At 39.9% G+C, this 13615-nt stretch overlaps 1 protein-coding gene across 1 annotated transcript in view; it reads left to right on the forward strand.

Moving 5' to 3' along the window:
- LOC134301612 (potassium voltage-gated channel subfamily D member 3-like) overlaps window positions 1-10420 on the forward strand; it is an 81327-nt gene extending 70907 nt beyond the window's left edge. The window contains exons 3-6 of the mRNA XM_062986398.1: window positions 5835-5936; window positions 8563-8649; window positions 9420-9682; window positions 10240-10420. Coding sequence (XP_062842468.1) covers window positions 5835-5936; window positions 8563-8649; window positions 9420-9682; window positions 10240-10420 — 633 coding nt within the window. The remainder of the gene's footprint in view (window positions 1-5834; window positions 5937-8562; window positions 8650-9419; window positions 9683-10239) is intronic.
- Window positions 10421-13615: the final 3195 nt, after the last annotated feature.

Genomic DNA, 13615 nt, shown 5'->3' on the forward strand with positions numbered 1-13615 from the left:
GGGAGAGACCCCATCCGGCTTAGTCCCACCCATATCTGAACAACAGGCAAATCGTCGTTGATGTGGCCGCTCAGCCTTAGCCGGCAGGCAGAGCTAAAATTCGATATGATGTATTCGAGATTCCAGCTCTGGTTCAAGCGTGTGTTTTTACCGCTGCGCCACCTGAGCGGCTTAGGGACCCTATTTTAAGTTTTAATTGGACGGGAAAATTCCACAAAGCTGGGTATTGTCATAGGTGTACAGAAAAAGGTCCAAATACATGAAAATGATCAAATGCTTTATTACCACAAAGACACTGTTGGAAATAAATAAATAAATAAATACATACATACATACATACATACAGTGTATCACAAAAGTGAGTACACCCCTCACATTTCTGCAGCTATTTAAGTATATCTTTTCATGGGACAACACTGACAAAATGACACTTTGACACAATGAAAAGTAGTCTGTGTGCAGCTTATATAACAGTGTAAATTTATTCTTCCCTCAAAATAACTCAATATACAGCCATTAATGTCTAAACCACCGGCAACAAAAGTGAGTACACCCCTAAGAGACTACACCCCTAAATGTCCAAATTGAGCACTGCTTGTCATTTTCCCTCCAAAATGTCATGTGATTTGTTAGTGTTACTAGGTCTCAGGTGTGCATAGGGAGCAGGTGTGTTCAATTTAGTAGTACAGCTCTCACACTCTCTCATACTGGTCACTGAAAGTTCCAACATGGCACCTCATGGCAAAGAACTCTCTGAGGATCTTAAAAGACGAATTGTTGCGCTACATGAAGATGGCCAAGGCTACAAGAAGATTGCCAACACCCTGAAACTGAGCTGCAGCACAGTGGCCAAGATCATCCAGCGTTTTAAAAGAGCAGGGTCCACTCAGAACAGACCTCGCGTTGGTCGTCCAAAGAAGCTGAGTGCACATGCTCAGCGTTACATCCAACTGCTGTCTTTGAAAGATAGGCGCAGGAGTGCTGTCAGCATTGCTGCAGAGATTGAAAAGGTGGGGGGTCAGCCTGTCAGTGCTCAGACCATACGCCGCACACTACATCAAATTGGTCTGCATGGCTGTCACCCCAGAAGGAAGCCTCTTCTGAAGTCTCTACACAAGAAAGCCTGCAAACAGTTTGCTGAAGACATGTCAACAAAGGACATGGATTACTGGAACCATGTCCTATGGTCTGATGAGACCAAGATTAATTTGTTTGGTTCAGATGGTCTCAAGCATGTGTGGCGGCAATCAGGTGAGGAGTACAAAGATAAGTGTGTCATGCCTACAGTCAAGCATGGTGGTGGGAATGCCATGGTCTGGGGTTGCATGAGTGCAGCAGGTGTTGGGGAGTTAAATTTCATTGAGGGACACATGAACTCCAATATGTACTGTGAAATACTGAAGCAGAGCATGATCCCCTCCCTCCGGAAACTGGGTCGCAGGGCAGTGTTCCAGCATGATAATGACCCCAAACACACCTCTAAGACGACCACTGCTTTATTGAAGAGACTGAGGGTAAAGGTGATGGACTGGCCAAGCATGTCTCCAGACCTAAACCCAATAGAACATCTTTGGGGCATCCTCAAGCGGAAGGTGGAGGAGCGCAAAGTCTCGAATATCCGCCAGCTCCGTGATGTCGTCATGGAGGAGTGGAAAAGCATTCCAGTGGCAACCTGTGAAGCTCTGGTAAACTCCATGCCCAGGAGAGTTAAGGCAGTTCTGGGAAATAATGGTGGCCACACAAAATATTGACACTTCAGGAACTTTCACTAAGGGGTGTACTCACTTTTGTTGCCGGTGGTTTAGACATTAATGGCTGTATATTGAGTTATTTTGAGGGAAGAATAAATTTACACTGTTATATAAGCTGCACACAGACTACTTTTCATTGTGTCAAAGTGTCATTTTGTCAGTGTTGTCCCATGAAAAGATATACTTAAATATCTGCAGAAATGTGAGGGGTGTACTCACTTTTGTGATACACTGTACATACATACATACATACATACATACATACATACATACATACATACATACATACATACATACATACATACATACATACATACATACATACATACATACATACATACATACATACATACATACATACATACATACATACATACATACATACATACATACATACATACATACATACATACATACATACATACATACATACATACATACATACATACATACATACATACATACATACATATGGGTCCTGACACAGGGGAAAGGTAAAGCATGAAACACATTGTCTGTTTCACCACTGCTTTGCGACTGGTGCACACATTTGCACACATACAGACACTTGGGGCAACTTGTTAGCTCCAGTTGGCCTGACTGCATGTCTTTTAACTTTTTTGGGAGGAAATCGGAGCACCTGGAGGAAATCCACGTGGACACAGAAAGAACATCAATCAAACTCAGGCCCTTCTTGCTGTGATGCAACAGCGCTACCCACTGCCTTCAAATAATCAGAAATGGTGTCCACATACATTTGGTCATACAGTGTTGCCCCTAGCTCTAAATTGATAAAGGCAGAAGTGCATTGTGGATGCTGCATCAAGGATTGTACATCATAAATTTTCATCTAATGATCGTCATGAGCTAAATGACTGTTGCTAGGTTGTTGGGCTCATCTTTTCCTGCCTCATCCTTCTTCATTCCCCCATAATGATGGGCTGCTTCATATGCTTAGTGGAATTATTGAGCCATCTGGGATTCCTGTCACACCTAAACAAGTCCCAGCAATATCAGCAAAGTCAAACGTGGCTTTTATTTCCATCCCACAACACACAGACAATCTAAAATAACGCTATTAATATTTTTTAACCACTCTTATTAAGGGTCACAACTGTCTGGACACTCACCAACACCAGAAAGCTTGTTTCCTTGTACATATCTATATATTTTAGAAACGCTTTGTTACTCTGAATTATTACCCAAGTAGACTGCGACTGGCTTTTTTATCACTGCACAAATCACAGAGCCAATTTGCCGAACCAATAAAGAGGCTGATTGTGGGTTTACGCCGCATGAGCAGAGCTCAGAGGTTTCTGTAAATGAACCATCAGTAATAGCGGCGCAAAGTCGCGTCAATGATAGAGATGCATGATGTGTGACAAGGACGCTGAGGTATTTCAAGGTGTTTTTGCAGCGTCAGCAATGTGAACAAGTACCCCTCAGGTAAGAATATAATACACTTCATGGCTGGAAGTTTGTGAATACCCAGACAAGACAATCATATGCACATGCTGCTTGGGCTTTGCATCAAGAACAATAGGAATTAATTTGAAGTTGGTGTCTTGCACTTCTAACAGTCTTTACTCTCCTTGGAAGGGTGTGAATTAGCATCCACATGTATATATGTTTAGCTGTATTTTCCTCACTGTTTCACTTTTAAACTTGTGTTACAGCTCGAGGTGCTGAGACATTTTGAAAATCAGCTTCTCCGAGAGTCTAAAATGCTTAGCGTTAAAAAAAAAAACAGGGTTTAATGTACTAAAAGAACGACACAAGAATACTAAGCCTCTCTTAATTATTACTGATCATAAGTTCTCTCCACTAATGAAATTCCTTGTTTGTTGTTGTTTTTTTGTTTGTTTTTTTCCCCCCTTTTTTCTCCCCCTTTAGCGCATCCTCTCTGTCTATGCCGAACCCTGCCCTGACCAAGGAGATCGAAGCTAACCCATATCCCCTCCGAAACATGGGCAGAAGCCGGATGCATTTTTGCCACCCACACATTGATGAGTGTGGCGCCACCTAGCGTTGCATGCGGAGAGACACACCCTAAGGGCACTCTTCCTCATCTCTGTGCAGGCACCTCTAATCAGCCGGCAGAGGTCGTAACCGCATTCTGACAGAGAGAGACCCACATCCGGTTCTTTGTCCCGCCCCCCAACTGAGTAACCGGCCAATCGTTGCTCGTACAGCCACTCAGCCTTGAACCGGTAAGGCAGAGCTGGATTCGATACGATGTACTCAGAATCCAGCTCTGGTTGCAGCGTGTCTTTTTACCGCTGTGCCACCTGAGCGGACATTGTTTGTTGTTTTAATATAATAAGTCACGTTTTGCTTTATACATGTTAAGCATTGTTCGTACTGCCTGAGTTGCTTTTACTTAATCAGATCAAACAGTTCGTCTCATTGGAGGCACTTTAAACTTTGACTCAGTTTGCCACTGACCTTTTCAATCAGGTGAACTTTGAGCGCTGTGGAAAGCTAAAAAAGAACGCAAGTCCAACATGGCAAAAGTGTGTGGTGCAGCCACACTCCATAGGAAACAATGGCACACCCAGCGCCAAAGCGGTTTTACTGCTTCTAATGTGAATGTGCCGTGAGTGTGTGTTGCCCAGTATTAGATCAACACCCCGACACTAAACTGACTCCGTCCTTGACCAGGATGAATCAGTTAGTGAAATGACTTTCCCAGCATCAGGCAGGTGTTATAGCTACATGTCTTTTAGAAATAAAGCATTTTCTTATTCTAAATGACTTTCCTAATGTGAGCAGTTCCCCTAGGAGTGAGGCTCTTATCACCCCTTTGGGGAGTTTGTGTGTGCACCAGTCATATAGTGTGTGTGTTTCAGACATGACTCTCAACTTGGATGAGAGAAAATCACTTAAGACTTATCTCCGGCACTTTCTAAGATACTTCCCCATTTTCTCACCCATTTTCTCTATGGCTGCTTGTTCTTTTTTTATTTCAGCCCCCTGATGTCTCAATCTCAGTGCTGTTTTCTAATAGAGCTTTGAGAATTCTGAGCGCTTATCAACCAGGCTGCTAAAACCCGAGCAGCCTCTATTCATTTTACACTAGAGCGTCATAACAATGCATTTTGAAATATGAGCACAATAAGACATCTTTATCTTTTCTTTCTTTATATTTCTTTATTAAAATTATACATGGTACTCAGGAGGGTGCTCGGGTGGAGCAGCGATAAATTACACTAGTCCGCTGACTGTCCCTAATCCAGGGTTCCTCAGCAGTGCTATCAACCAGTTGGGCAACAGGTGTATTAAATAAAGGGTATAAAGGAAATTATATGTCTAACTTAGCAGCAACAGTTTAGGGATGGCTCTTCCTTATTCCAGAATAACTGTGTCCCTGTGCACAAAGCAAGGTCTATAAAGACATGAAGAAAAGCAGTGACCTTAGCCCCACTGAGGAGCTTAGGAATAAATTGGAATAAGGCTTTCTTGACCAACATTAGTGCCCAGCTATACAAATGCCCTATTAACGGAATGGTCAGTGAAGTTTAATGAAAAGCTTTTTTAAATGAGTGGCTGTTATAGCAGAAAAGATCACACAAAGGTCAATCAAAGGTGTTTTAATATTATTAGGTTTTGAAATGGGATGTCAAACAAGCTCAAGGTGAGGCGTCCACATACTTTTGGCCATATACTGCTTACTAAGGCAATTATGCAAAATGGTAGTGACAGTTTATTTTACTCATTTGTTGAATTGGTTTGCTAATTTCTTTGTTGATGATAGCAAATTTGATCAAACAAGATCAGTTTTTTACTCGTCTGGTCTGACTGGCATGTTCAGCCTAGTGTGTTTTCAAGATGCCACCTTAATACAAGATGCTCCAGACTGTGAGCACATCTAATGTTCAGGGTCAGGAATAAAATGATCCAATCCTTGCAGCTACTATGTGTTGCAGAGCTGATGAGCCCAAGTAGCAGCAGGAGCTTTTAGGTTTCGTCTCTCAAGGTTTTGACTGAGTGTGACACATGGTTGAGATGGTGGATTAGAGCACAGCAGACACTTCATTACTCCTTTCACTAACCTTCTAACATTAGACCTTTCTGCCCACACAGAAAACACGCCTGGCCCGGATAAGAATAGCCAAGAAAGGGAGCTCAAACGCCTACTTGCAGAGCAAGCATAACGGCCGTCTGAACGAGCTTCTGGATCTGACCGTAAGTGCTTAATTACCTTTCACAATCATTTAACATACATGATACACTATATAGCCAGAGGTCTGTGGATACCTGGCAATGAGCTCATTGGACATCCTGAACAGCCTCCATTCTTCTAGTAAAAGCTTTCTACAGAGCTGCTCACAATCAGTGCTCTAGTTTGTGCCAATGGTGTACAGTAGGGTTAATGGCTTTGTGCAGGCCTCGGGACTTTCCTCATTAAACAATCACCTTGATTAAACAATCACTGTGCTACCAAGTTGGCCATTGTCTGTTCCAGCATGACTGTGCACCTGAGTTTTTTTTAAATCATATATACTGTAAGCAATTGCTGGGGCTGAAATACCTGAACTCAGTAATTGGGATGCAGGTCTACGCATTTTTGGCCATTTAGTGTCTGGCGGTATAATTTAAGGGTGGAACTTTGAGGGTTTGGGTTGATTATTGATGATTCATGATGAATTTTCCCCTTCCATTTTCATCTTTTACTGCCATTTTATCCTGGTCAGGGTAGTGGTGGGTCGTTTCACCAGAATCACTGGGTAGATGCAGTAACACACACCCGATAGGACACCAATTCGTCGCAGGGGCTTGGCTATCCCCCCTACCCTCAGACATAACAAATGTCTGTATGTAGACACCTGATTGGTCGACAGCACCGCTAACCCTATGGGCTATCATAATTTACCACCAGCCCTTAAGTAGATTTCTCTAAAACCTTATTTTGTGTTAGAATTGTTCTAGGTTTATTAAAAGTCATTGGTCATGGTCATCCTGGTCATGATCACAATGGAAATGGCTGCAGTATAACCTAAACCGGGCATCAGACACTCAGCAATACAAAACATTAGGCCAACATACAATAAGCTTTGAAATATATTCAAAATGTTTCTTCTGCTTTTTAAAAAAAATGGATTATGAAAATGTATATTGACTATATGGCCAAAAATATGTGGACACAGTGAATATGAGCCTGTTGGAACATCCTATTTCAAAACCATAGGCATTAGTCAAAGTAGTTTGACAGGCTGTCCACATATCTTTGGTGTAGTGTATCCACATTCTTTTGGCAGTGAACATTTACCATGATTATTATTTGTATTTTATTGGCTGTAGCTTTTTTTCCTGGATCATCTTGTGTACCACCTAGAGTGATTCAAGTACCACCAGTGGTACTCATAACAAACTCAGAATTACTGGAGAAGGCCATTTATATTTCCACCTGCCACTTGTATACTGAAAATTTAGTGCTTTTGTTAATGTGTTTAATAAATCAGACTATTTAAGGTGTATCTAACAAGGCTGGATATTTAAAATGCAATCTTGTACATAAGTGATTGTCTTGCAAGTAAACAAATACTCTCACCTATTTTCTGATAACGGCAAATACTAGCTATAAACAAGTCACCAAAAGTAAATAAGAGATAAGACAAGTCGATATGCTTATGCAGTAGTCATAAAACTAATGTGTAATGGCCATCTTTATCCTTTATGTCAAATCCCACTGCCGGCGACACCATTTTATTGTGCACTGTTGATGCTCCCATCCAGGTTAAAGTCATGATGAACACTAATGAAATCAGGCCAAATTTAAATCGAGCTCATTTTCCATTCTAATTAGAAGCAGTGCCGACTAAAAAAAAAAAAAAAAGAGTCTAAATGTAAATCTCTCAGAAGTGCTCGTTTTCTCTGGCCCTTTCATTTCCTACGAGTGTCACTCAAGATCCAAGCCACTGAAAATGACGCCTTTAATTAAAACCCATTAACGTCTGTTTGAGAAAAGCCTCGCACACAGTCAGATCTCACTGTCAAGCTTTCAGGGTTCACTGTACAACCACGGGTACTTTCATCCCTGTCATATCAGGTAGTGGTTCCTACTCAAATGGAAAGACATTTTGTGTAGGATTTCCGACATTTCTATTGGTAGTTGTTTTACGGGTAATTTAGCAAGAAGCAGGACGTTGTGATTAGCCTGTCAGGGATTTGACACACTTACAGGCATGACGTTTCCACCTTTCAGTAAAACTTGATGTCAACAGGAAAATACATAAGGCTTTGAGTGAAATGAATTATTGAACTGCTTTGGCTTATTATCTTGCTTTTAGGAACCCTTTCCCAAATTTATAACACTGCCTGAATCACAAATCAATCATAAACAATCACGTGAGAACAAACCTACAGCAAGGCACCACCAACAGGCCTGAATCTATGAGCCAAAACATTAGGACCACACATCTAATATGCTGTCAAAACAACTCTGACTCGGTCAGACACAGATTCCACAAGTTCTGTGGTATTTGGTACCAGGACTTTACCAGCAAAAACACCCAAAACACACTGAAGGTAAATTGGCTGCTCTGATATACTCCTAGGTATAAGTGAATGAATAGATGTTTGAGTTTGTAATGCTGTTTGATCAATTACTGCCCTGTCCCAGGAGAGACCTTGCCTTACGTCTAGTGTTTTTAGTTCCCAGAATGAATAGGGTGCAAGATCAAATTTTTACTAAATAAAGGGTCTCCAGATTCTTAAATGCCCAAAGGCTGCATACTGTAGCTTCAAATACAGTATAATAGAATTCATATATTCATTTTACGAGTATAATAAATATATCGGTGTATTTCAGAACTCAGAAGAAGAGAACATGAACAAGACCTCGTCGTTATTAGAGAGCCAACACCACCATCTACTGCACTGCCTGGAAAAGACCACCGTGAGTGAAGTTCTCAAAGGCTTGTTTACCTTCAACATTTAGATCTGTCATATTTTCACTGAGAACTGTGCTGTAAAGTAGCACAGAATCACCATTACAATAATTATGTGGTGTTATATCTGTGAACCTGCTCCAGCATACTACGTGCAATACTGTCATCATTGTAACACCAATGTGCAATACCTCTTACAAGGTAATCACTGTACTGTCTTTATATTTCTGTAGTTTATATATGGATGGATGGATGGATGGATGGTTTATTAATACTGAAAGAAATTAGGACCCCTGTAGCATGTCAAAAGTGATAGTTCACACAAAGATTCACAGTAGACAAACAAGTACCTGCATAACTACATAGTACAACAACAAAGACCTGTGGGTACACATGGAGATGCAGTTTGGTATAAACTGGTCTACGGTGCACATGCACAGATACATTATGAACCTCTTTGCACATTCAATCATTCAGATCATTTTCAGATGTCTAATAGCAATAATTGAGGATCAGATTTGTGATATAATCCCAAAGATGTTTAGTCTGAGGGTTTCATCAGTTTGTCTGAGGAATGAGAAATTCAGTAGCATTAAAATGACTCTGAATGATTCACAGTCTGTAAAGCACTTGCACTCACTCCATCACAGCCATCAATCGAATTCAGTCTGAATGATATGAACTGATATCCGACCTCATTCCTCTTCAAACCTCAAAATATTTTAAAAAGGCATAAGGGGTGTATTAGTCTTTCTTTATGTCTCTGTCCCCATCTCAGGCTCACGAGTTCGTGGACGAGCAGCTGTATGCGCAGAACTCTGTGGAGGCGCAAGTACAGCTGCAGAACTTCCCCTCGCGCAGCCCCTCCATCTCGAGTCACGAGGGCTCCGCGTGTACCTGCTGCACCCGCCGCTCGAGAAAACGGCTCGCCCTGCCCAACGCCAGCCTGTCCACTACACACACGCACGCGCACACGCAGGACCTGCAGGAGCTCAGCGCCATCCACATTCAGTGTGGCGATCAGCCTAGCTTTGGCACAAGGTCATTTATTAAGGCACTAATGTTGACAACTTTCTCATTGTTTAGTTCAGGTGTTTTACTTATACCCATTGCTAAAAGGTGTATAAGTTCCAATATAACATTTATTGTCTTCCCAATTTGGACAAGGCTTGAACTCCAGTGGCCTGCTAAAGCCCTGGCCTCAACAAACTGAACACCTTTGGTATGAATTGGAACCCTGATTAAGCCAATTTGCAATTCTATTAGAGTTCAGATAATGCTGTGCTACTCTGACATTCTTCTATAAAATTTCTTGATATAATTTTATTTTCTGCTGTATAACTGCCAGAAAGAGCTTCCTCCATCATGCTTTACAGTTGGCTTTAAAGTGGTTTCAGACTGCAAAAACAGCATTATAAGTCTAGCATTGTCTCCATAGAGCACTGTCCCAGAAACACTTACTTAAAGCTACTGGAACTGTAACTTTAAATATTTTTTAATTCATATTTACCTAAATTATTTTTCTGATTTAAATTTAATCCTATCCTCACCAATCCTAGAGTTTTTTAAATCTTTGCTTTTCTTATGACTTTTTCCAGCAATCGTTCCAGTCTCAACTTGAAGCCCAGTGAGAGGAGCCAACAGATCACCACTGCCATTATCAGTCTGCCCTCACCAAGCTCATTTAGCCCGGATGGAGACTCCTCCATCACTTCCGCCATTGCCCCCATCATCAACACCACTTCCAGCACTGGCATAGTGAAGGTCTCAGCCTTGTGAACATGGAGAAAGAAACATGGCAGAGTGAGCAGAGCCATGAGCCTCGTCTAGCAGACTCTGTGGAATTACCGGAATGGACACTGACAGTAGATAGAAGACACTGCAGATCTGGGTGTGTGGATTGTCGCCGATGAGACATGTCCGGAGTTCTGACCTGGTAGAACCTGGAAAGGAACACTGAAACATTCAACTTGCTTTGAGACTGAAGAAAAGAGATTATCAGATTAGTGTAAAACGTCTTCTCAGTTTGGTCATGTGTCATTAACCGTGCTAGGAGCACAGTACATACAGAGATTAAAGTGGTTCCATATTATGTGATATTCACAAATTCTAGTGGAATCGGCAGAATTAGGTCAAAACTTTAATGGTGCAGGTAGGAAAAATCATGCTGTTATTTATTTCAGACACAAAGAAAGTCCAGACATTCACATCAGTCTTAAAACGGTGTTTTAGTATTTTTTAATCTTCCAGTTTTTATATATATAATACACACTTTTTGTCTGTCTGACAGCCTAATTGCCATAGCAGAGCATTTCATATCCTGTGGAAGCATGTTGTCGAGCATAAAAAAGCAGGACATAGAACTGACCCCCGAGGAACCCCAAAAGTAATTAAAGATGTAAAAAACGTTTCCAGTAATTATACCAAATGTTCTATGAGTAAAAGCTCAGTGCTACATTCATTAAACCTTAATAGAGCAGGACACGTTTTAAAGAATGAAAACAGCATAATTACCCGTGTCTGAATGAGATCTTAAGTCATTTTTCTTTCAAAACGGCAGCTTGAGGTAAGGTCAGTTTGAAATAGTTATGCCATCTTTCTAATGAAAGCACAGAAACTTTTAATTCAGAGAAAGAACCACTTTTCATTCAAGATCTTTAACAAAAAACTTTCAAATGTGAGCACCTTTTCATGTTTTGCATATCCCTTCATTTGAAAAATTATCCCAGTCGGTGTAAAATCATCAGACTTCGGAAACTGCAGCGCAAAGCTTATTAAAAGTGCACTTAGTATTTCTATAGAGTGAATTTCCATCTAGCTTTGCAGAAGGGTAAAAGATTGAACAGAAAAAACTCAATGAAAAAAGCAGACTTACATGGTAAATTGAGGGGAGAATAAATAGGGTAAATTGAAGATGTTGATATTTATTAATTAAATTATATCTGTATTTAAAAATTTGGTTTTGGTTAAATGTTGGCAACCTTAGTAGAACTGTTGTCCAGCTACCTAAATAAGTGAAATGTGATGAAATGCAGTGCCACTTTTTACCTTACAGATGTTGCTGAAACAACAATGCAGCTAGTAAATGCAGAGGGTAAAACCTGGTGGTTATGCAGTGGAATTTCAACTTCACCTGATTTTTCACGGTAGACGACTGATTCTGTGGTAAAACCCTGAAACACAAAAAGACAAATGGTTCATCTAGAAACAGCCTACATTGATTTCTTGTTTTAGAAGTTTCTGCACCACACATTAATGGTAAATCATACAGTTGTTACAGATCTTACAGTTTTCAGTAACACCAATGATGAAGTAAACACAGATTAGAAGCTCAGAGATCTTTATAAGCCAGTGTAATGAAAATGTTCTTGTCTTGTGAATGTTTAGGTGAGTAGTGACTCAACTGTTTAAGAAGTAAAACTGAGGCCTTGTTTCTTGGAACTGCCATTTTACGTGTGGGACGTGTGGGATGTGTGGGACTTGATCGAGATAGTCCTCACATTAATTCATTAACATTTTATGTCCGCAATGATTTACCACAATGATTGGTGATCTAATATTGTTTCTTGTCTGATATAATGTGTGATATTCTTTGCATGCAGTAGCATGCTTTGTTGTCATTGTCTTGGTGAACCTTTAATTTCAGTTCTTTGTAAAATTGTGTAAACATGATACACCTGCTTAATTTACTTTTATGTAATCTGCTGTTTTAATAGTTTTACTTCATTTTTCCCATTCGATCAAGAAATAGGCACAACAAAAACACAGTTCATCAAAAACATGTATTTGTTGAAATGTTTTTCAGTTCTGTGCAACCTGTTTTTCATGTCTTGTACATATTCTGTAAGGTGTTATTTAATTTAGAAAGTGTATGATAAAAGCTTTAAACTACTACTGTCATGTTTTTTTTAAATGACATCAGTGATATATATTATTTTCCTCTTGGCTTTAGGTGAAATACTTGGTCTTCACCTATTAAATGTGGTTTCTGTGACAAAGGGTATTTAAACAATTAAATGACTTTTACAATTAATAGTAAATGACTAAAGTAAGTGATTTTCAATTATAAAGGACTTTTCTTTCAACATAATTTTTTTCAAAATACTGTACAAAATAGAAAAACACATGTCACCCTCATGTACATTTTGAAATCACTGTGATTTCTAACGTAGTTATAAAATGTGGTTTAATTGTTTAAGTCGTAATTAAAGACAATCAAACTCCTAATTATTTGAAACAAGGGGACAAATCTAGGACAGGAATTTGAGTAAACCCCACAAGTAGTGGGAACAGTAAAGGAGAACAGGTTTCCAATATTAATAGCAAAGCCAATTAAAAAAGTATGAATAATAAATAATAAAGCATGAAACGAATATGTTGTTGTAAAGTCAGGGCAGTGTGGTGGCCACTGGCGTTCCTCCGTACCAAACTTGTCATTATTTTATACAGTTGATTGTATTGTATTGTATACATTAGCAGTGGGTTTGGCTAACAACAACTTAATAACAACTTAATAACAAAGCGTAATAATTTGTAGGAGTGTCCACATACTTGTGGCCATAATGTGTAAATTAAATCCAATGTATTATTTCACTACAGCTGTAACTACTGTTGCTAATAAATGTGTCCCTATTCAGTCAAAGGAGCATTTGAGGTTAGACACTAATGTATAGAATTATACACTAGTGAATAAGAAGGCATGGCTTGCAATTGATATTCCAATTCATCCCAAAAGTCTTTAATGGTGCTTTCTGCAAGTCACTCGAGGTCCTCCACAGTTGAGTTGTTAAACCCTCAGGCACCAAAGGGGCTTAGTATTTGGCCCTCTAGAATGAATCTTGGTGTTACTCCGGTGGTCAGCACAAACGTTGCCTATAATGTATCATCGGGTACATTATGATGATTTTAACACGAACCATGTGGTTAAATTCAAATCCAGTTATTTGCATACAAATATTATCCGTCAACAGACGC

This window comes from Trichomycterus rosablanca, chromosome 24 (genome assembly GCF_030014385.1).
Source record: "Trichomycterus rosablanca isolate fTriRos1 chromosome 24, fTriRos1.hap1, whole genome shotgun sequence".
Classification (NCBI taxonomy): domain Eukaryota; kingdom Metazoa; phylum Chordata; class Actinopteri; order Siluriformes; family Trichomycteridae; genus Trichomycterus; species Trichomycterus rosablanca.